The sequence below is a fragment of the Dufourea novaeangliae genome, unplaced genomic scaffold (assembly GCF_001272555.1).
Source record: "Dufourea novaeangliae isolate 0120121106 unplaced genomic scaffold, ASM127255v1 scaffold113, whole genome shotgun sequence".
NCBI lineage: Eukaryota > Metazoa > Arthropoda > Insecta > Hymenoptera > Halictidae > Dufourea > Dufourea novaeangliae.
In genome coordinates, this window is record NW_015373986.1 from 230,844 (window position 1) to 251,478 (window position 20,635).

Consider the following 20,635-nt stretch of genomic DNA (forward strand, 5'->3'; position numbering starts at 1 on the left):
CACTAGCGCGTTGGATCGACGGAGAGCACCGATACTCGGCACGCTCTACCGTACTCTCTCGCTCGCACACCTCCCTCCCATAGACCACCGAAATTCCTCGGCACCCGTCAACACCGACGGAGAGCACCGATACCGCGGCTCGCTCTACCGCTCTCGCTCGCACGCCGTGACGTCACCCGATTCCCGGAATCCCTTATTCCCCGGAACTACTTATGAAACTACATCTATTCTGAATTTATCTGTTACAAATATACAAGTGTAAGGCAAGATATAAAAACGAATGAAATCCATTAACGATGCATTTAGAATAAATTGTCTTGTAGTTAAGTGAAAAAATATATACTTTTCCGTTTAATGTTTCATGAGTATGCGATAGATGTGTGTAATAATTTGCAGTAGTCCTTTGCCGGATTCGATCTGTTGTCATTACATGTGGATTACGGGACAATGAACGGTACTGAAATGGCTTGCGTCAGTACACATTTGAAAGGTGATCCTTTATCGCTGTTGCTCGTACAACTCTCGAGCTCGGTCGCATGTTGCTCGTGCAACTGTCGAATTGGGACTGACGCTTGTGCGTGTTCCCGTGAACAAATTGGATAATAACCCCAGCAACCATGGCTGTTTCTGCAGATACTACTACAGCCCAAGTTTAAAACATGTAGGCAGTAGTTTGTTTGTGTAGTAAACCAGAGACCCGTGAGGTGAGACCGTGGGGTCATAGAACCCTCTGGGGCGGCGCCGGCACACCGCGGGGTGAGATCGCGGGATCACAGAGCCCCGGAAACATGGATGAAGTTACTGGGTCACCTCAAGCACTCCTTGTTTACTTCATATTTAGACAGGTCTCACGACGTTATATGGACAGCATTTGATTTGACCAGGCACACGACTTGTAGCTGAAAGAATGTAGATTAATCTCCAGTCAGTGGCAATAACAATAAACGACCACAACACTGTTAAAATCGCCCTTTATTTGCAACGGTTGACACTTTATATCGCGATGCGTACCCCGTTTAGTTCACTTTAAATAGCTCTTCCAACGTTCTATGGACAAGTTACGTCTTGATCAAGCATTCAGTTTGAAGCTGAAAGAACGTAAATTAATCTCCTGTCATTGAAAATAACAATAAACGACCGGAACACTGTTAAAATCGCATTTAATCGCGGAGTACCACTATTTTTCGACCGGTGGCGCCATCCGTGGCGAATCGCTGAAACTACTAGCCAATTATATGGCTAACAGTTTCAGCGATTCGCCACGGGTGGCGCCACCGGTCGAAAAAAGCTAGGGACAAATAAATCGAATGATCTATTTGTCCCTAGCAGTATTCTCTTTGTCTTACTTATTATGCAAACCTAACCTATGTATGATTCGTTCAAAAATAATTAATAAACGATTATAATTATAAACAAACGTTATGATGAATGAGTTTAGTATGAGGAGATAATGGAAGTTTATACTGGATTCTTGACTTGTAATAGAATATTAATTAATGACAGAGAGTTTGTAAATTATGGAGAATAGGAGTCATGTTCTATTAAATCTAAGGCTCTTGAAAATTTTTATATACATAATAACAAATGAAATACAATGAACATAAACATTAAAACCATATGTGAAAGTGGCTGAGGTTACGAACTCGAAGAAGAATTTCATTCATGAACTCAGTATTTGTTCAGTCAAACGTATACATAACCTATCGTTTGAATAACAAACGTTTATATATATTGTTTAATCATGCCGGTTTTTCAAGAATCATGTGCAGAGGTAATAGTTTAAATTACTGTGTTAATCATTGAGTAGCAACATATGCTTAATGAATCATGTCTTTTAGCAAATTCAAGCGCAAACCATTGTTATAATTCATCCTGGATCTATGTATCTCAGGATGGGTCGAGCGTCGGACTTGAACCCTTGTACCATACTCAACGCTGTCGCGAGAAGACGTTTACCTGGTGGATTAGAGTACAAAGATAGTTTACTACCACCAGCTGTCCCACGAGTAAGGCTGTTTATGCAGATTTCTTAATTTATCCACTAAATGGAGAATAAAATACTGGCTTTATTAAGTATTATTAAAGTCTCTGTTTCATAAATGCATAAAATCTACAGTCACGTCGTGAATAACATTGTAACAAGGTGTTTTAAGTCTCACTGCTTTTAGTAGACAAAGGAACTAACGCAAGCAATGGAAGAGTCACGTCTGCAAGTCTCCCACACCTTGCAATCCTGCCTCCAATCCGACGGAAGACGAAGATACGCCACGCCACCGCAGCAGATTGCTGCCTTCAATCGCAGATCAAATCCGGAAGTATCTTCGCCGTGTAGCGTGGAATGGATAAAGACTAATAAAGATATAGTGGTTGGGGACGATGTATTATCTTTGAATCCAGATGATAATTTCAACATCCACTTCCCGTACAAGAGAGGAGAGCTTAACGTTCATACAGGCCTTGGCGGCAGTTTAAGAGCTGTAATGGCTGATTTAAAAACAATTTGGGAGTATGTTCTTGCAGAGAAGATGGACATTCCGTTGAGAGACTTGAAACATTACAGAGCAGTTCTGATAATACCAGATATTTATAACAGACAATACTTGAAGGAGTTAATAACCTTGATGCTTTGTGATATTGGATTCGGAGCATGTTTCCTCTTGCAGGTCAGCAATTGTGATAAGTTAGATCATGTGATTTTACATCAACTGTAATTTTATTTTTTTTTGTTATTTTTTAACAGGATCACGTGGCAGCCACATTCGGCGCAGGATTAGGATATGCCTGTGTGGTTGATGTCGGAGATCAGAAAACATCGGTTTCTTGCGTGGAGGATGGAATTTCTCATAGGAACACGAGAGTGCGTATGGATTACGGCGGGGGAGATATAACGCAAACCTTCTTCTGGTTGCTTCAGAAATGTGCATTTCCATACAAGTCGTGCGATCCGTCGAACAAGTTGGACGCATTACTTCTAAATCAGCTGAAGAAAGACTTTTGTCACGTTGATCTAAACGTGTGTGGCTCGCAGGAAAAGACATTTGTCGTTAGGAAACCCAAGCAACAGACAGAAAAGTATACTCTTCAGGTACAGATAGAACCAGCTAGCCAATCGAGAACCTTAAAATCTCTAGGAATCTAATTAACTATTTTCTCCAGGTGGGCGACGAATGCTTGGTAGCACCTCTGAGTTTGTTTCAACCGGAATTGTTTAAAGTCACTGGAACACACAGTGTACACATACAGAAGAGATCAATGGGAGATCCAGAGGATCCACACGATGAGAACTATTTAAGGGAGACAAGTGTGAGTCAAGAGATACGGATTTATCGATTTCAGTTAATTATAAGTAGACTGCGGACTTTATGCATTTACAGCCTATTAGGTATCTGTGAAATACAACGAAGGACAAAACATTCGTCAGATGCAACGAGTTTTCTATTTCCTTTTGAGCCCAATAAGATATGTAAAAGAAGAAATTCCCACTTTTGTTTTTGTTTTTATGAACAACCTTCGAAAATGTGAATTTGTATAAAAATCCGCAGTCTAATTCTAAGAGATCGATGTGGCTGTTGCAGAGGAGGGGCATGAAAGAGAATCTGGAACAAACGTCTGAGCTGCAAGAGGAAGCAGCTGTTCCAACAGCGGGAGGTGAAGAAGAAGTAGTGGTGGATGCTGTAGATTCAGCTCCGATTACTTTGTCTAACCGTGACCTTGATGCTCCGCGTGATTTCGTGGTCGGTCCGCAACAGTTGTTGGGCCTTGATCATGCCGTATTGCAGAGCATCGATCGATGTCGTGCGTAATTATTTCACAGTGATTATTAATGAAACCGGATTAATGTAACATTATTACGATTCTGTAGCCACTGATGATCTAAAACGAAAGATGTACAGCTGCGTGCTTGTCGTGGGATCAGGAATGAAGTTCCAGGGTATTGGAATGTGGCTTCACAATCGTATTTCTCTTCAGATTCCGTACATGTACAGAGCCGGTAGGTTTATTGCACCTCTTGCAAGACATGGATTCAAAACAAGTGTACTTCTGTTGAATTATTGCAGAGCAGCTGGATATCATAACGCAGCCCAAAGAAATGGATCCAGGTATGACAGCGTGGAAGGGTGCTGCGATTCTGAGTTGTTTAGAGTCTGCACAAGAATTGTGGATTGGTCGGCAAGAATGGGAACACATAGGCGTTCGAGTTTTGAGGGAGAGAGCGCCCTTCATGTGGTGAAACTTTCAAGGATCTATGTATTGTAAATGCAATGAAAAAAGAAGATTAATTTTTTATAACTGTATACTGTATAGCATTGAATACTATACAAGATCCGTTTATATTTTTCGAGCTTAAGATACGATTCGTGTGTCACAACATGTCCATCAATCTGATCTTATTTTTATCATTTCTGTGATGCATAGCCATATCGCTCATAACCAAGAACGATGCAAAGTCTAGGACATCTGATCTGAGGTGCACGTACATTGCATTTCCGCCTTTCGCGTACGAAGCAGTTAAATCCTGAAAATTTATTTATGTAAGTCCATTGTAAAAACAATCCGTTGACACAAAAATACAGTTGAATTTTTACCGCCAGGAAGACTCTGACATTTTGGTTATCCGGAAAAAGTTTGGTGATTAGCTGATCCTGTAAATTGAAATGTAATCGATTGAATCTGACATAAATATAACATTTTGATATATATATTTCCTTAACTTACCAAATCCGTCTTTACTTCGTTAAACATGCGTTTAGTTATAACATGTTCTGTAACATAGGACCTGTCTGTATTCAGTTCAACATGATCTAAATAGGCTTGCTCCATTTTCTCCAGTCCCAATTTTTTATTCTCTAAACTGCAACAAAAGCAACAGACCCTTTGTCAACCCCTCGTCGTACCATTTATAAAATACTTGTTCCTTTACGCACTAGGAGACATTTTCCTCTATAGCTGACAGCCGTTCTTTCAGACTTTCATGGAGTGCTTCAGCATTTCTAACCTCCTCCTGCAATTCTGTCAGAGCTTCGACATGTAAATCGGACGTTTTAGGAAAAGGATAATCTTTGGGTTCCTCCTGCAGAATTTCCGTCAGTAAACTCTGGCATAACTTATGCTGTTTCGTACTTATTTCCTCTGGACTGCTGGTCTGTTTGAAAGTTATCGGATCTACCTTGGATATTTCGTCCAGTAATTCCTCTATCTGTTGCACGCGTTCCCGCTTTGCATCTTTCAGAGCTTCGAAAGCGTCCTCCAAAGTGTATTCCATTGTGGATACTTTTCACTACGTTGAACCGGCCAAATTTTATATCATTAAATGAACCTTATATCATTTGTATACATTCTACACGAAGGAATGTATATTGTATAAATATGTAAGTATGTACGTAAATAGATATGGCTTTGCTGGTCACTTGTCACTGGAAAGCTCCTGAAAATATGCAACTCGTGCAACGATTAGTGCCCCGAATGTATGCAAACAGTTCAATGATGGTCTCCTGAGAGTAGGTGATCGGATTGGAGGTATTTTGCCTCTGAATGTATGCAACCCTTTGTGCGCAGTGCCATTAAAAGATCGTTCACATTAATAAAATACCTCTATAGAGTCATTTATCAGATCTTTATTAATACACCGCAATCCTGTTGAAATTTCAATATACATGTCAGACTCTTGATTGATCTAGGAAGCCATGTATAAAAGGAATTCTAAGAAATGTACCAAATTTCCAAGTTTTCTTTCCAGAACTTTGTTCTATAAAAACAATGCATTTGCAAAGTATTCTCAATAAAAATTAATATACGTATTCATGTAAAATATGCGAACGAAAAGTGTGATGTACGTGGTGGAGTTGAGGTAGAATTATCTGAATTATACATTATGTATAGTACTGTTAGTTGATCACATCCATTGGCCTACGAATATTTTGTTCTCCCCACTATATGTTTACAGACAAAAATATTTCTTTTGTTGCGCTGTCCAATTCATTAGGAGTTCTGAATCACCCTATAGTGTAGGACGAGATCGCGAGTCCCCTCCTGGAAGTTCGACGAGAGGGCCGAGGAAACAGCTGTTCTGCTGGATGGTTGCTTTGACAGGGAGGTCGAAGAATAAGCGAATGTTTTATCTACACTCCACGCTTTTAAATGATATCGCGAATATTCCGTGGCGAAAATGAGAATGTCGCAGTCAAGAGAAAACGGCAGATCGACACGTTGAAAATTTTCAACGACAAGTAAGGGAACGCAAGAATTAACCGTAACCTCTTCCTCGTTTAACCTCAATCGCCCTGATGAATCTGTCTTTTCACGACCAGAACACTGTGTTAGATAGGCGAGTTTAGTGATTTATAAGAATTATTGAGTCGTCAAAGTACACGACCGTAAGTTTTTCGTCGCTCAGAGAACAATGGACCAATTCGTACAAGTAGCTGTTAATCGCGTTACGGACCTTTGCCTCGCGCGAGAATTAATAATATCATCGTTCTTGGCACACGCCCTGTTTTTTCAAATATTTTCGAAGTACTCGCCGTTCATTTCACAAAATAACTCCAATATTTCAATAACACTGATCACGGGTTGTTTCTTAATTACTTTTTTCGTGTTGGTCTTTTCGACGGAATCATGGGTTAAAAGTACAGTATGATTGAAAGAATTACTCGCATTATTATAGTAATATTTCAGTGTGGTGGAGTTACGGGAGGATATGGAGTACCAGGTACAATTCAATGCTGGGGAAAGGCGAATGGCTATTATGGTCTCTTTGTCACCGGAGTTTCCACTGGAAAAGCCAGTGCTTCGTGTGTCTCCTCCAATAAACCATCCATGGTGCAACGAACACAGTGAAATCACAAGTGCACCAGGGCTGCTTAACGTAAGACTCTTCTCGTTGACCTTTCTATTTGTTGGAACCACAAAAACACTGTTCTTTTTGTGTATTAGTTTACAGTACACAGTGATCTAGGTAGAGTTGTTCAAGCTATCATCAGAGAGTTCAGTAAGAATCCTCCTCAATTGTTGGAGGACATATCTCCAGGATCCATTAAATCGCATAGAGGTGAATGTCCAGAGAAGTGACCGAAGGACTGAATGGGTACGATCATGATGATATTGATGAATTTTATACATGATTACAGATCTACAAGGAAGGAATTCTCCATCGTACACCCTGCAACGTTACCCAGACATCCCAGCCACGTCGTTCAATTCCTACTATACCACGCAGTTCCCACAATTCTCGTCCGCCAGCGCAAGTTCTTGTATTTTCAATTACAATCACAGCAATTCAAGCAGTCAGTATTCCACAGACAGCCACACGAAGTTCGGCTCGTCGTCGCAACACTCAGCCGCGTACAATGTCTCCGATTCGCGAAGCAGGTCGCTTCACAACACAGATCCAACGACCACATACAAATCGAATCAACAAGGGTCGTACATGAATTCCCATTACTCTAACACGAATTATCATCAGCAGTCGTTGCCCAGTCAGATGCCGACTAAAGCTCCGCAGAGCGACCTGTTTCCAGAGCTGAACAGTCTGAGCAACGAGGAATTGAAGCGACTCAGCGAGGACGAGGATAGGCTGGACGAATTTTTAGAGAAACATTCCGAACTGAAAAACGTTAACGCGGCCATCGACGATGCAATCGATTGGGTCCAAAAAACTGCCGGTAATGTACTTTCAGTAGATCAAGAGCAATTTCAATAATTACTACCACAGACGAGGTGTAGGAGTAGGAAATTTCATCCAATGTATTTTTTCGGCTGACTTTTTCTGAGACGACGTCGCCCCATTTCCATTTTAGTGCAACCGGCAAATCACAGGCTTTTTAAGGTGTCGGTACTACAATTTAGGTGGGCCCACCAATTCCCATAAGATGAAAAGTCTATTCTTATGCCTCGTCGGTGCTACTACCCTGTAAGTTGCCATTGGGAGCATCCTCTTTGTTACCACTAATTTTTGTTGTTTTCAGAGACCAACGTAGCCAAAGAACCCGAGCTTAGAGAATTGCAGTCTGACGTGGCGAACAAAGTGCAGACGGTTGCTGCACTGAAGGCCAGATACGATCAGCTGATACAACGATACAACAATCTGTCCGAAGTGTTCACCCCGGATCACATAAAGGAATGCCTGAGAAAGGGAGCGGACGAGAGTCACGAGGAAAGCGAGAGAATCGCTGAGGATTTCCTGAACAGGAAAATAGACGTGGAACGTTTCCTGAGCACGTACATAGAATGCAGGAAGCTAGGTCAGGCGAGAAGGACTAAAGAGGAGAAGCTCGCGCATCAGCTGAACGAATTGAAACGGGCTGGTTATTAAAGCATATACACACACCACATACAGCTGTGTGTAACCACGAGTTTTTTTTTCTTTTTTTCTATTGAATCGAACAATCTGTAAATAACGCCTAGTTAAATTAAACGACACTGTGAATTCGAATGGCATTCGTGTTTACCAAAAAAAAAAATATTCTATATTATGGCAGAAGGCACTCGCTGGCAGAGAACACTTTCGTAACGTATCGCTACGTTACGTCACCGCTTGTTACATGTATTTGTGCTGCTCATCGAAATTAGTTCGATTGTGTTCACGACATTCCGAATGAATCGTTAGGCAGGATTCGGTTGGAGAAACGAGAAGGAAGAGAGGGAGAAAAGAACTGTGTGCCGGTTCCGAAACCGAGAGAGAAACTACGCATTGTATGTAAAACGCTTGAGTTGATTTTAAATGTACTTATCTTTCCGTACAGAAAGTGGTTGTTGAATGGAATCAAGTATATATATATATATATATATATAGCTGTTTGTGCAGCGATGTGTTACAAAACTGCACCGACATCCACACTCCGATGAAGCACGTTTTTTTACCGTGTAAATAAAAATGGTGCGCGAGAAAGAGAAACGAGCACGAATTACAGAATATCGATTTTCCAAAGTTTTGCTATTCGGTGGTGTGTTAAACATAATTACTTATCCTAAGGATTGTTCCTACTACGTAACGTATACTTGAAATTGTATAGAAGCGCGAAATCTGAGGAATGCGAAAATGCTTTTGGTTTTTCTATAAAAAAAAATAAGAGACAAAAAAAGAAACATAACTATGGTGTACATGTAATCCTCTCACTAGTTGGATCGTTTATCCGTCATTAAAAAAACACGGCTTGCGATTCGTCGAAACGAAGTTACAAATGTGAAGATAATTATGTAGAGCATCGTAAGTTGTAAATAATTTAAGAATGGTTCAAACGAGTTTTTAATAAAAAAAAAAGAAACAAGGAAAATGTGAATTCAAACGATGTCGTTAACGAATTATTTCGCTGGTATCTTACCAAGAGACAATGTACGAGTACAAATGCAACCTAATAGTTTTTATTTCCGTACAAACACTTACGATTACTAATTTCTTCCGTGTGGTCTATTCTCGTATTAGAAAAATAACATTACCGAGGGAGACAGGTGGTTTTTTTTTCCTTAAGCAAGTTTGTAATTCACTTCGACCGTTAAATTCCCGATTAATTTCGATAAACATTGCTACTCGATAGGTTAACATGTGTGTACATACAGCTCTAAACGATTCTTGTCGCATGCAGATGGTCTCGAACGACAAGAATTATTCGAGGCCACATTTAGACACTATCTACACACGGTTTCCTTCTCATTCCTAATGATAATACATTCCCATGTTTCAATTATTATCGACAATGTCCTATAACCTGTACAGCTGATCAAGGATCAACGAACGAAATCATGATGTATCGAGTGCCATTTGTTACTCTCAGCCCCTCATGATAATGTGTAAGCCTTCCAGGATGCATCAACATCCAGCCAGGTTTGGTATCCGTCACGGAACAATTGTACCGAATGAATCTGCAGCCTCCACCCTCGTAATCTACCCCCGCCCTGTTCAAAGCTATGTTGACCGTATAGGTAGAACTGTCGTGGTGTGGTTTCAAGGATGGTTGTTCGTCTGGGCGATATCTCACGACGAAGTTCATCAGAGCACGAGGTGGCTGTTGATATTTAACAAAGAGGTAATTGTTGAACGAGGCGAGTATACTTGTAGGTAAATAATACAGTGATGTTATAAACCCAGTGTGCCCCTGGACAGAAGGTTCCTCGGTTCTAGAATCAAGTTCAGCTTTCTAAACATTTTCAGAATTGGCTTCAATCAGAAATTATTTGAAAGGAGAAGAAGTATACCCTCTGTTGGCTACTATCCAAACCTCTGTTCATGGTCTCGCAGAGCTTATTGCCTCACTGTATGTTCAACACCTTTATGTGATCATTTGATATGCAATTGGAAGAGAAAGAATACGAAGCCTGTCACCAGAAAGCGGTGCTACCAGAGACCAAAAATAACATTTTTAATATTTTTTGGAAGAAAATCATTGAGTAATAAGTCATTGTTATTTAAATGGAAACCAGATATTAATAAGTCCCGAAGAAATTTTTCTAATCATGACGTGAATAAAAAATATGGATTTTTAACTATTCTGGTTACGAATTACCATTATAAATAATCAAAATTTTGCTTTGGTTACCGATAACAATTATCGATAGAATAGTTAGGGTCTCTGGGTGCGACTGATAAACAAGAAAAAGCACAGAGGTGGAATTTCTATGTACAGGTGCCAAGTGATTTTGTGCAACCAAATAAGAATATTCCCGAATCTTTTAGGGTCTCTGGTGACTCTTACGCTCGTGTAGTAGCCTACAAAAACGTGTTCTTGCAAGGGGCCGACATATTCGATCAGAAAGTCTGACCAAGATTCGTGGAGGCCGACTTGTCTCATATGAACGTCTCGCGTTGGGACGGCTTCGTATCCACCGTCGATACGTGGATCCTAAAAATGATCAATGCATGCATTAGAGGAGGTAATTTGATGCCCTTACGTCGTGGAAATATCCGGTGAACACGAACTCCTGCAAAGGTCTAACGTACTCCTTTAAGAAGTATAGCCACTGAGATTCATAGTTCACTTGTGTCATATGAATGTCACGAGTTGGCACGTTTTCGTAACCACCCGATAACCTGGGATCCTGTTGAACAAATCAACGTCTTATCATGTAATAATAACGATCAGAATAACATTTCTGCACTGTTCTTCCCGAACTCTAAAACTCCCGAGAATGTTCAAGTTTTCAAACTGTGACGGTTACACCTGAGATCTATCTGCTTAACCAATCGTGAAGTAAAATACAGAAACTAATGAATTATCATACATTATTTGTCCCGTCTGACCACTTCCCATACGCCTCCATAACCTCCACCAGTTCCTTTGTATACCTTTCGTTGACTATTGGGAACCAATACACATCTGGACACGGCTACAAGGAAATATTGAACTTATTAAGAATTTTTCTGTTTAAGGGATAAGAATTCGAAATGAATTTACGGAGGTTCACCTGCACGGGAGTTTTTTCAGGATTAAAGTTCTCGGAATAATCCTCGTGGAGATATCTTTTCTCCCAATCCAACTTATTGTCCAGGTTCTGGTACAGATCCGGATTGGTCAGGGAAATGTCGTAATTATCTGGATTAACGAGATGCCCGAAGTCCACCCTGTTGTTGACATACATGAAGATAGATCGTTCTCTGTTTGCGTGGGCAAAGGCCATGTCTGTATCTAAATCTCGTTCAGAGTACGATGGACGAGTCGCTTTGTTCCTAATCAACGTGGCGTTAATCAAGTAACAGTTACTGACAAAGGGTACATTCCAGAGTCCCCTAGAAACAAAGAAAAAAAAAAAGACTGTTATTTCCAAAAATTAATGAGACTCCTTATCCAAATTGATTCTTAAACATCCTGCTCCGAACACCCCCGTTCTATTAAATAAATATTGAAATTGAGGTATCATTTCTGATTCAACAAACGCCACTATGTGTGGGTATCAGCGCGCTCTGGCGTTCTCAGAAGATCACAAGGCCAGCGAAGGAATCAGATGCGTAGGGCCACGGGAGACCGATACAGCCCGAGTTCAGCCCAGCCATGAGAGACAATGTTGTTTTTCAAGAGGTCGTCGGTTAAATATTTTGTAAGGCAATCCGTTCTAATGCCGTGATTGGCCGATGAACACACTGGCAATGGGTTATGCAGAAATTATCCAATTGAGATTCATAACTCTGTCACCAGTGACAGCAAGCTGATCGAGCACAGTCCCCATTTATATTTTAGGCTGCAGAAGGAACCCAAAGCCGCCGATCTTACTTGGCCACACTTGACAGAAGTGGTGTCTGCTGTCGGATCAGTTCCTGTCGCGCTTCTTTTACAATAAAGTAGCAACCGATAGTGTGTAATTTCTTATATGGTTGTGTAATTTTCTTTACTTATGTGTAAATTTATACTTTATATGTGAACTCTTGTATGGTCGACGCTTGATTAAATGAGATATTCTGACCACCGCGACAAATGACGAGATGCAGACTTCTGTGCCTGTTCTTCTTCATCGGTCTGCTGACGATCGGCACAGACGCAGCGAAAGGCGGAGGTGGCAGAGGTAGCAGCAGAGGACGTAGCGGACGTGTGTACAAGTCGAGGATGCCGATTTTGATTCCTCATCGAAATCCAGCCAGCGCAAACTACTACGAGCACAAAGACGTGAGTCCAATATATACTGCGGATGTTTTGTACAAGTGGTAGCAATTTTTCTGGACTACAATAATCCTTCGATGAACGCGACACGAGCAACGGCGTTATTCCCACCATTGGGGGAGTCCCCCTGTGAAACCAATCAAAACAGAGACAACAGAAGCTAAGCAGAGATTCGGCTTCGGCGTTACAATGTCCGAATGTTACAGGGTGCGAGAATAGTGAAAGCGTCCCACTTTGAATTGGATTACATGTTGGGCAGGAAGATCACGTTTGTCTGTATGGCCACCGGGTATCCGAGGCCTGCGATCACTTGGCTCAAGGATGGAATCGAGCTGTACCATCACAAATTCTTTCAGGTACTTTTGCCACTCGACTCTAAACAGTAGAAAGAGTGTTAATATTTGAAAATATTCCTTTTGCAGGTCCACGAGTGGCCTGTGGGCAACGATACGTTGAAATCAAAGATGGAAATCGATCCTGCCACGCAAAAGGACGCTGGATACTATGAGTGTCAAGCGGACAATCAGTATGCCGTCGATCGACGTGGCTTCAGGACAGATTACGTCATGATCACTTACTAAAATATTGGTTTCAATAAAAAGTTTTGCGTGCAATACGATGGTTAATCGATAACGAGATTTCAAATGTTTCGATTTTAGAAAATATCTTTGGTAAGGTAATTGGTAACTAACTCTTTCATACGGAAAAAAAAAAGAGAATGTAAATAATCGTTTCTGAAAACTGATGAGTAACGCCACCGTAAGATCTGTCCACTGATAATTTGCTCAATTAAAATGTAACTGTAATTAACTACGGATCGGTTACTATGCTCGGTTGCTTTCTTCGACATATACACATACACACGCTCCATCGTTACTAAGAATTTCAACGCGTGACGGCACACTTGGAAATGCAGCGTTCCCCCAGCTCTCGTTCATTAAATCACAATTGACTCTCATAAGGGTGGCACACACGTCTGGTCTGCGAGGCGTAAAACACACTGAAAGTGGTTCATCGTCGCAGATCCATGTGATAAATCAGCAAACTATTAAAAGATTCCCCTAAAAAAAAAAGAATTCAAATTTTATAGGAATCTGCTCAAAATCAGATTTCCAGATAAATTTCAAAAAGGTGAAGAAGGTTATTCGACAAAAATGACCGATTTTAGGAATTTAGGAGACTACCTCTGTCTCTTATCAATTGACTCTAAATTGTTTGTATACGGGCTTGCATTTAACGATCATCGAGTGAACAGATTTAAAATGCATCGATGACCGACATGCAATAGGTGTCAAAGGAGTAATCAGCTCACGTATACGCCATACGAGTGCAGCGTTCACCAGTATCTACCTATACGTTTGTAATAGATAGGAGAGGACACTGGGGGAGTAATGATTAGGTGGCTGTCAGTTAGATTATCATCATTGCTCGGTGAGTATCTGCACAGTGCAGTATTTCGAATAGTGTCCCTCTATCCTTGAAGGCCAGAATCCAACGTTTGATCAAAAACACCCAAACTGTATCCCAGTCTCACTCCCCCAATTACTTTCTAGTTGATTTTCTTCTCAAAGTGTTGTCTCGAAGTCATGCCACGCTCCATGATGCTGTCGTTGCTGATAATTCTGCTGCTGAACAGTCAAGAGAGTCTTGGACGTAGAGGACGTACCAGAGGCAAAACTAGGTCGCGTCTCCAGATAGGTCTGCCAATAACAGGGAAATACCGTGATCCAGAGAGTGATCAGTACTACAACAACAACAATGTAGGTAGATCTCATAGATGAAGCAAGTTCTCATTTCTTGACTGGTCTGTTTCCAAAATATCTGTCCAGGGTGCAAAGATACTGTTGGCGTCGCACTTCGACTTGGAGTACGTTTTGGGCCACAAGATCGCCTTTCTCTGTGTTGCACGTGGAAATCCACGACCGCACATCACATGGTTCAAGGACGGCGCTGAGATTTACAGTCATCATTACCTGCATGTATGTATATTCGATCCTAAATTGATGAATAGTAAGTCGTGAATTGTTGCGATTCAACGAACGTTTGATGTACAGGTACACGAATGGCAAATGGGACCGGATAAAGTGAAATCGAAGCTAGAGATCGATCCTGCGACTCAAATGGATGCCGGGGTGTACGAGTGCTCCGCCGATAATATGTACAGTATCGATCGTAGATCCTTCAAAACTGACTTTTCCATCGCTTTCGATTAACTTTACGTTTTCTCCAGTAATTATAGACCAACTGTTTAAAACTATGGCACAATTCTTAGAATGTATAGCTTCTGTACTCTGAGTTGGGTAATAAATGCAGTTTATAGCGACGGAGGTGAAGCATTTAATTCTACACTAAACTCCCTCACCTTCTTTCATTCTTCACGATCTCCATGTAGTCGAAGCTCCTTGCATAGAATCCGTCATCCATAATCGCGCCCCAGAAATTGCTCCACATTTTGTACGGCCTGACCAGCAACGGCGCGACGATTCCACGTTGCTGTTCCACCAGAAGTTTCAGCGTGTAATCGTTGTCCAGGTGAGCGACCGAGTCAATGGAAAAATATCCGTCGCATTCCTTCAACAAGCAATAATCCCTATGGAACAGTATTTGTTTAAAAGCAACGAAAATGCTAACAGGTATTCGCCTCGAGATAAGTCTTTCGCACATACATGGCAATGTTTCTTGCGTCGACCTCGTCAACACGGTCGCTGGCAAGGATCTGCTTGCTGCTTCTGTATTCTGTCGCGTACTTCCTCATGAACCTATCCACGGTGTCCTGATGGTACTTCACGTTGATGTGGACAAACAGATGCAGTTTCGATTTCGGATACAACAGTTTGTACACATCCATGAAGAATTCCTCCAAGAACGGAGTTGGCCTTTCAATGAATATCGCGATTACTAAAACTGGATACGTCTCAGGTAATGTTTTATCCAACTCTATTGTCTCTTCCCAGCACATCACGCATCCTTCTTCAGGGTTCCAAGCCTGGGCCAAGTAATTACCCAACGAATTCAAGGACAACTTGCTGCGACCATTGCCATGGAGTATCAAAGGTTCCGTGTTGTACACAGTGTTCATAAGAGAAGCTTTTCCACCTTCGAACTTCAATTCCACGTCGGCTGTCAACAGAAATTCCGTCAGTTAGGCGGGATTTTATCGGAGAAGCTAGACCACCTTTACGTACCTACAGCAGCGTAGAGATTCTGAAATATGTCGGACTTGTGATCCAATTTAATTTTATGTTGCTCCCTTAAAGTGACGTCGAGATACGCTTTAGTATAAAACAGCTGATCGTCGTCTTTATTTTTAATGGGATTATAAGTTATAATCGCATAGACATCCGAAGCATAACCAATGAAACTGCCGGAATTTAGAAAACGTTTCCCACGGGTTACAGGAGGATACTTGGATGCCAATGATCTGTCTGGCCAACAGTGTCCCTCCGCAGAGAACAAAATTCTGGCTTTCGTTCTCCTGAACCTGTTGATGATCTCCTCTAAGCCACTCAGGAATATTACATCGTAACTGAAAGATGAAAATAGGTATCAGGACTGAATAATCGAGTCTGTTAAGTGTAAGGACTACTGAAGATCACCTGTCTGTAAATAGCACAATTTTATCTTGGTCATCTTGATAATCCTGTAGGGCTTCCTTCAGAAGCTTAACCTTGTATCCTCCTCCAGTACTGGTCATACTACCACCTTCCCAGGGCTCTCCCAAACCGAGCACAATCAGGTTATCGCGGAACCCATGGACGTCAACCGAACGCAGGTACCTCTTATAACCGTCCGTTTCATTACTGGCAACGGTGTACACGAGAACATCTGAAATACATAAAATTTGCAATAATTTTAATTCAGAATAGGCACTTTAAAACCTACAATTTGTTCATTTAAACAACAAATCCCTAATAATTTAATTGCACACTTTTGCAGTGCATAACAAGTCCTTGAATTTTTATTCTAATAATTTTGTTATATCCACCATTGTTCTCGAGTTATACAGGAAAATACATTAACTCTTAAGGGATGTTTTCAAGAAAAAGAAAAATTCCCTGTTCTGAGGTCCCCTACAAACCCCCAAAGTGTGAGCGTTACAGAGTACAAAAATACATTTTCGAACGTAGGAGTCAGTGTATATACATATGTTTTCTCTCGAACGTGTTTTTTTTGTTTAAAACCGTGTATATGCTATGTACATGGTTTCCCGTATACTTGGCGATGAACTCGTATATTTTTGGCGTAGGGTAAAGTAGCCTAATATGAGACCCCAGCCTATTTCCGTTACCAATTTCAAAAAATGCACTACACACAATGTGTGAAAAAAAGATATAAAAAATAAGTTTTGACAAGATGAAATCTGGGTCTCATATTAGGCGACCAGTTTTTGAATTCATATTTTTTTATACTTTTAATTTCTATTTTATTATGATGGCACTCTATCTGCTTTATTATAATTTATAATATTATTTTAGTATTTTAAATAAATGTTCTAGTATTTCAATAAAAGTATTTTTACTCGAGAATTATGCGTGCTTAAAGAAATGGGTCTCATATTCGGGTACTTTATTAAAATCAACGCTCGGCCACCAGTTCCAGAATCGTTTACACTTTTTCCATCGTGACATCATGATCGGAATGGTAACATAAACGAGCCCCCGGCGGTTACGCCCACGAATCATGTCATCTCTCGACGGAACGGTGAAGTATGTAGCTCACGAACGTATCCATAGAATGGGACAAATAGAAAAGGTCACACCCGGTACGCAACTCTATCGTTGTTTGAATTAAGGACAGAAAAATGGAATATTTACTTCGCATGATCGCGTGGGCGCTCGTTCACGACGTCCTTGTAACGCAGAAATCTCAATTTTGTCTCTTTAATATACAGATTTCTCAACGGACAAATTTCGGTTGGTTTGAAAATCAATTCCGGGAATCGGACAAAAGTACATCCGGAATCCGCGGCGAACGCAATGATACCGGAAACGTAGAGATAACGAGCCAACGCACTCGATCCAGTTATCCACCGAACGGTAGAAGCCAGAAGAGCCGAATTCACGTTCCTTTTGTTGTTTGTGTTCGCGGTCAATGCATCGTGATAACTGTAAATTCGTGTTCTTCCAATTAAACCCATAAATATGGGCGAAGTAACTGTCTCACGGGGAACTAGGAACATCTGATTAAAAGATGCGGCGAGGTGCATCGGTGAAATGAAAATGCACCTTTGTTGGGTATGAAATTACAGAAACAGAATGATACAATGGAAACCCAAATTTACCCCCGTGAATTTTCATTGTTAATTAGTAGCTCGATCAAGCAATTGCATTTATAAATTGTGTATTCATATAAACGTCCACGGTCTAGGGATTAATTAACGGACAACCTATTATTAATCCATGGTAATTGCATGATCCAGAGCACAAAAGTATTTTAAATTAGTAAATTGATGAATGAATAGAGACAGGCGAAGCGCAATATCACTACACACCGTCAGCTTCTTCGTTGGAAATCGGACACCCTGTAGAGAGGCTGCGCTCAACCCCTCCCATTCGTTTCTGCCGACGCACATTAATCTCGGTATCGTAAGGCGACGAGCAATGAAGCAACGCGGGCGAAACGATTCCCTTATTCCATCGTAAAATTATGTCACGTCTCGTGAACGAATCGACTGAAAGAGGTCAACTGTTCTTGGTCCAGTCGCCTGATAAACGAGATAAAACAATTCCAAGGAAACTAGTATTCATTATTTCAAGCGAAGACGACAGAAGACACTGTACTCACGAAAACGAACCTCACGACGTCCTAATTGCAATAATTATTAACGTTCAGGCACTAGATTGTCGAATGGGAAAAATTATTCCCAACTTTCGTTACAGCTAACCTTCTTCAGGGGTCGAACGACACACAGATACTAAATCGTGTGTGAAATGAACCGACAAACTTCGGGACCGTACGGAGAAATAATATGCAAACATCGGTTTCGTAATCTTTTTGCAAGGATACGACTTACACCTAAACATCCTCAGGTATGCATAACAACTGGTTTCGGTAATCCAGGGACTGGCGACCATTCCAGGTCATTGCACCCAAAACTTTCCCTCCCGGGCGACCACAAAAAAAGAACCACGAATAATACCCCACTACCCCTTATAATTATTAAAATTAGATACACCCAAAATATTTTACGATCGTCAATTTCGCACTAAACTATGAAAAAAATGGCTTTCCTAGAGTGAACAATACAGTTGTGATTGTGAAGTATACCCCTAACAAGACTATTATGAAATGCTAGATCGTTCCCAACCCCACCGGGCGATCACAAACAAAAGAACCACGAATAATACCCCACTACCCTTATTACTATTAAAAAAAGTACACCCAAAACATTTTACGACCGTCAATTTCGCACTGACTAGATGAAAAAAATGACTTTCGTAGAGTGAATAATACAGTGGTGATCGTGAAGTAAACCCCCAACAAGACGAAGAGTATCGGTAGAAGGCTCCAGATGAAAAGCTAGGTCGTTCCCAGCACCGAAACGGGAAGGTTTTCATTCATGTTTATCTGAATGAAGATTTTCACGAATAAACTGTTGGTTAGGTGGCGAATGGAACGAAACTATTTACCGTTTGTATTTACCGTCGACGGTGTCTCGCTGACCACGTGATACGCGAGGAATAAGCACCAGAGAAAGCAGCATCCAACATATTTTTCACGCATTTTTTAGAGACCGAGAACCACGATACGTGACCACGAGCGCGGCGAACGCACTGTTCCAACTAAAGATCCAAGCCCCGAACAGCGGGACGCAAGTTCGTCGTCGCTGCTCCCACGCTCCCACGCTTTTTCGACGAAAGTTACTATCTTCGACGTGCACGTTCGCCGTCGGTCCCTCGATCACGCCTTAACGTCTTGGCTACAGCAGTCAACAGCTGTTCGGATGATGGAGAAAACACAACGAGCCGCGTTTTCATTTCGATTCGATCCACGATTGCAGTACATCGTTGCACCAACTTGTACTTGAATAGATGAAAGTATTTTTATAGGTTAGTTTTATTTTACTAGCAAGAAAATCGTCGGCTTGAAAATGTTACTATTTATGAGTTAATAGTTATAATTAACATTAAATTATGATTTCGAACTTTTTGGGCCTGTGGATTTTATGCGTTTACGGTGTATGCACATGTCCGAAACTGAATAAAGTAAATACTTTTACGAAAGTTAATGGAGTTGTTGGTTTACCTTCTTCTTTAGTGAAGTGGATTCAACGTTGAATCTAGCTTTTGTAACGTATTGATAATGGAAATAGTCATTTGTAAATTATCAGCGGTTTAATTATGATATTATGACGGCTATCTTTGCTGTCCAGATGAAGAATCTCTCGAGAAATAATGCGCACATGTACCAATTTACGAATATCCAATTCTCTGTATCTTAATCTAATAATTTCGAATTGGATTAGAATTCTGGGGGTGATTCTTTACTAATCAGAAATTAATTGTCTTGAGATGCATTGTTACAGTAACATAGCATGTGTCTGTACACATGTACATATCAGGATTGAATAGAAAGAATGTCAACAGTTTAAATAGATCCTTATACTTTTGTAAGTTGGAAATTAACTAATTTAACCATACCTTTGGAACGGTTGGAACCTTGTCAATGACAGTTGATGACAGTCAATGATGTTTAAACGACAATGAAACTTCAGACAGTTGTTCAAGGCACATAGGACACAGTTATCGACTGGACGAACTTTGCATTTCGTACCGGAAATACATAGAAGATGTCATTATAACTGTATATCGACTGTAGGTACAACCGAGTCACGTGAGAATACCAAAAATTTAAATTTTTTTCCCCGTTATTTTCTTTATCATGTATTATGAACTACACCTGTGCAATTTATATAAGAAACCATATTGTACATTAGTTCGTCATTAATATCTCTTCAAAAATAATGAAATATTAAATAAATTCGGTTATTTACAACCAGGAACATCTTTACTCACCCTTCAGAATAACATCGCCCGTTCCGTTTGTATTTC

The 20,635-nt window shown here is 40.7% G+C and overlaps 6 protein-coding genes across 10 annotated transcripts; 4 read left to right on the top strand and 2 right to left on the bottom strand.

Moving 5' to 3' along the window:
• The first annotated feature begins 1,741 nt into the window (after positions 1 to 1,741).
• LOC107187359 (actin-related protein 8) lies at positions 1,742 to 4,250 on the top strand. The gene is made up of 8 exons (XM_015575437.1): positions 1,742 to 1,771; positions 1,839 to 2,006; positions 2,172 to 2,663; positions 2,741 to 3,085; positions 3,157 to 3,303; positions 3,576 to 3,795; positions 3,863 to 3,991; positions 4,059 to 4,250. Exons 1-8 carry the CDS (start codon positions 1,742 to 1,744, stop codon positions 4,229 to 4,231), a joined length of 1,704 nt encoding a protein of 567 aa, XP_015430923.1. The 3' UTR covers positions 4,232 to 4,250.
• A 4-nt stretch (positions 4,251 to 4,254) lies between these two features.
• Positions 4,255 to 5,447, bottom strand: LOC107187360. 2 transcript variants are annotated; one of them, XM_015575439.1, is made up of 4 exons: positions 4,926 to 5,447; positions 4,717 to 4,852; positions 4,587 to 4,643; positions 4,255 to 4,516 (listed from the first exon to the last, which is right to left on the bottom strand). In XM_015575439.1, the coding sequence occupies exons 1-4, from the start codon at positions 5,261 to 5,263 to the stop codon at positions 4,364 to 4,366; spliced, it is 684 nt and encodes a 227-aa protein (XP_015430925.1). In that variant the 5' UTR covers positions 5,264 to 5,447; the 3' UTR covers positions 4,255 to 4,363. The 2 variants fall into 2 exon arrangements, with proteins under 2 accessions (XP_015430925.1, XP_015430924.1); XM_015575438.1 differs by having other exon boundaries at positions 4,255 to 4,643.
• Positions 5,448 to 6,002: 555 nt separating this feature from the next.
• Positions 6,003 to 9,310, top strand: LOC107187393 (vacuolar protein sorting-associated protein 37A). The gene is made up of 5 exons (XM_015575484.1): positions 6,003 to 6,227; positions 6,676 to 6,865; positions 6,934 to 7,048; positions 7,128 to 7,661; positions 7,965 to 9,310. Exons 1-5 carry the CDS (start codon positions 6,139 to 6,141, stop codon positions 8,309 to 8,311), a joined length of 1,275 nt encoding a protein of 424 aa, XP_015430970.1. The 5' UTR covers positions 6,003 to 6,138; the 3' UTR covers positions 8,312 to 9,310.
• Positions 9,311 to 9,312: 2 nt separating this feature from the next.
• LOC107187392 (procollagen-lysine,2-oxoglutarate 5-dioxygenase 1) lies at positions 9,313 to 19,353 on the bottom strand. 2 transcript variants are annotated; one of them, XM_015575482.1, is made up of 9 exons: positions 19,214 to 19,353; positions 16,181 to 16,409; positions 15,770 to 16,110; positions 15,251 to 15,704; positions 14,947 to 15,174; positions 11,398 to 11,719; positions 11,215 to 11,319; positions 10,885 to 11,031; positions 9,313 to 10,001 (listed from the first exon to the last, which is right to left on the bottom strand). In XM_015575482.1, exons 1-9 carry the CDS (start codon positions 19,305 to 19,307, stop codon positions 9,717 to 9,719), a joined length of 2,205 nt encoding a protein of 734 aa, XP_015430968.1. In that variant the 5' UTR covers positions 19,308 to 19,353; the 3' UTR covers positions 9,313 to 9,716. The 2 variants fall into 2 exon arrangements, with proteins under 2 accessions (XP_015430968.1, XP_015430969.1); XM_015575483.1 differs by lacking the exon at positions 19,214 to 19,353 and adding an exon at positions 18,598 to 18,656.
• Positions 12,123 to 13,189, top strand: LOC107187394 (immunoglobulin domain-containing protein oig-1-like). 2 transcript variants are annotated; one of them, XM_015575487.1, is made up of 4 exons: positions 12,123 to 12,268; positions 12,381 to 12,590; positions 12,791 to 12,940; positions 13,007 to 13,189. In XM_015575487.1, the coding sequence occupies exons 2-4, from the start codon at positions 12,402 to 12,404 to the stop codon at positions 13,163 to 13,165; spliced, it is 498 nt and encodes a 165-aa protein (XP_015430973.1). In that variant the 5' UTR covers positions 12,123 to 12,268; positions 12,381 to 12,401; the 3' UTR covers positions 13,166 to 13,189. The 2 variants fall into 2 exon arrangements, with proteins under 2 accessions (XP_015430973.1, XP_015430972.1); XM_015575486.1 differs by lacking the exon at positions 12,123 to 12,268 and having other exon boundaries at positions 12,283 to 12,590.
• On the top strand, positions 13,951 to 14,903 carry LOC107187395 (immunoglobulin domain-containing protein oig-1-like). Of its 2 annotated transcripts, none has more exons than XM_015575488.1 (4): positions 13,951 to 14,015; positions 14,156 to 14,344; positions 14,414 to 14,563; positions 14,639 to 14,903. In XM_015575488.1, exons 2-4 carry the CDS (start codon positions 14,171 to 14,173, stop codon positions 14,795 to 14,797), a joined length of 483 nt encoding a protein of 160 aa, XP_015430974.1. In that variant the 5' UTR covers positions 13,951 to 14,015; positions 14,156 to 14,170; the 3' UTR covers positions 14,798 to 14,903. The 2 variants fall into 2 exon arrangements, with proteins under 2 accessions (XP_015430974.1, XP_015430975.1); XM_015575489.1 differs by having other exon boundaries at positions 13,970 to 14,015; positions 14,138 to 14,344.
• Positions 19,354 to 20,635: the final 1,282 nt, after the last annotated feature.

Excerpts from the sequence above, each read along its gene's own strand:
- LOC107187359 (XM_015575437.1), top strand. The coding sequence starts at position 1,742 with ATGCCGGTTTTTCAAGAATCATGTGCAGAG. Across the intron at positions 1,772-1,838 it reads TTCAAGAATCATGTGCAGAG|CAAATTCAAGCGCAAACCAT; the intron begins GTAATAGTTTAA and ends CATGTCTTTTAG. Across the intron at positions 3,796-3,862 it reads GCAGAGCATCGATCGATGTC|CCACTGATGATCTAAAACGA; the intron begins GTGCGTAATTAT and ends ACGATTCTGTAG.
- LOC107187392 (XM_015575482.1), bottom strand. The coding sequence starts at position 19,307 with ATGCGTGAAAAATATGTTGGATGCTGCTTTCTCTGGTGCTTATTCCTC. Across the intron at positions 15,175-15,250 it reads GACGCAAGAAACATTGCCAT|GGATTATTGCTTGTTGAAGG; the intron begins GTATGTGCGAAA and ends ACTGTTCCATAG. Across the intron at positions 11,320-11,397 it reads CTGAAAAAACTCCCGTGCAG|CCGTGTCCAGATGTGTATTG; the intron begins GTGAACCTCCGT and ends ATTTCCTTGTAG.
- LOC107187394 (XM_015575487.1), top strand. The coding sequence starts at position 12,402 with ATGACGAGATGCAGACTTCTGTGCCTGTTCTTCTTCATCGGTCTGCTG. Across the intron at positions 12,591-12,790 it reads ACTACTACGAGCACAAAGAC|GGTGCGAGAATAGTGAAAGC; the intron begins GTGAGTCCAATA and ends CGAATGTTACAG. Across the intron at positions 12,941-13,006 it reads ACCATCACAAATTCTTTCAG|GTCCACGAGTGGCCTGTGGG; the intron begins GTACTTTTGCCA and ends TTCCTTTTGCAG.
- LOC107187360 (XM_015575438.1), bottom strand. The coding sequence starts at position 5,263 with ATGGAATACACTTTGGAGGACGCTTTCGAAGCTCTGAAAGATGCAAAG. Across the intron at positions 4,853-4,925 it reads ATAGAGGAAAATGTCTCCTA|TTTAGAGAATAAAAAATTGG; the intron begins GTGCGTAAAGGA and ends CTTTTGTTGCAG. Across the intron at positions 4,644-4,716 it reads ACGAAGTAAAGACGGATTTG|GATCAGCTAATCACCAAACT; the intron begins GTAAGTTAAGGA and ends TTCAATTTACAG.
- LOC107187395 (XM_015575488.1), top strand. The coding sequence starts at position 14,171 with ATGCCACGCTCCATGATGCTGTCGTTGCTGATAATTCTGCTGCTGAAC. Across the intron at positions 14,345-14,413 it reads AGTACTACAACAACAACAAT|GGTGCAAAGATACTGTTGGC; the intron begins GTAGGTAGATCT and ends ATATCTGTCCAG. Across the intron at positions 14,564-14,638 it reads ACAGTCATCATTACCTGCAT|GTACACGAATGGCAAATGGG; the intron begins GTATGTATATTC and ends TTTGATGTACAG.
- LOC107187393 (XM_015575484.1), top strand. The coding sequence starts at position 6,139 with ATGATATCGCGAATATTCCGTGGCGAAAATGAGAATGTCGCAGTCAAG. Across the intron at positions 6,866-6,933 it reads GTGCACCAGGGCTGCTTAAC|TTTACAGTACACAGTGATCT; the intron begins GTAAGACTCTTC and ends TTTGTGTATTAG. Across the intron at positions 7,049-7,127 it reads ATCCATTAAATCGCATAGAG|ATCTACAAGGAAGGAATTCT; the intron begins GTGAATGTCCAG and ends ACATGATTACAG.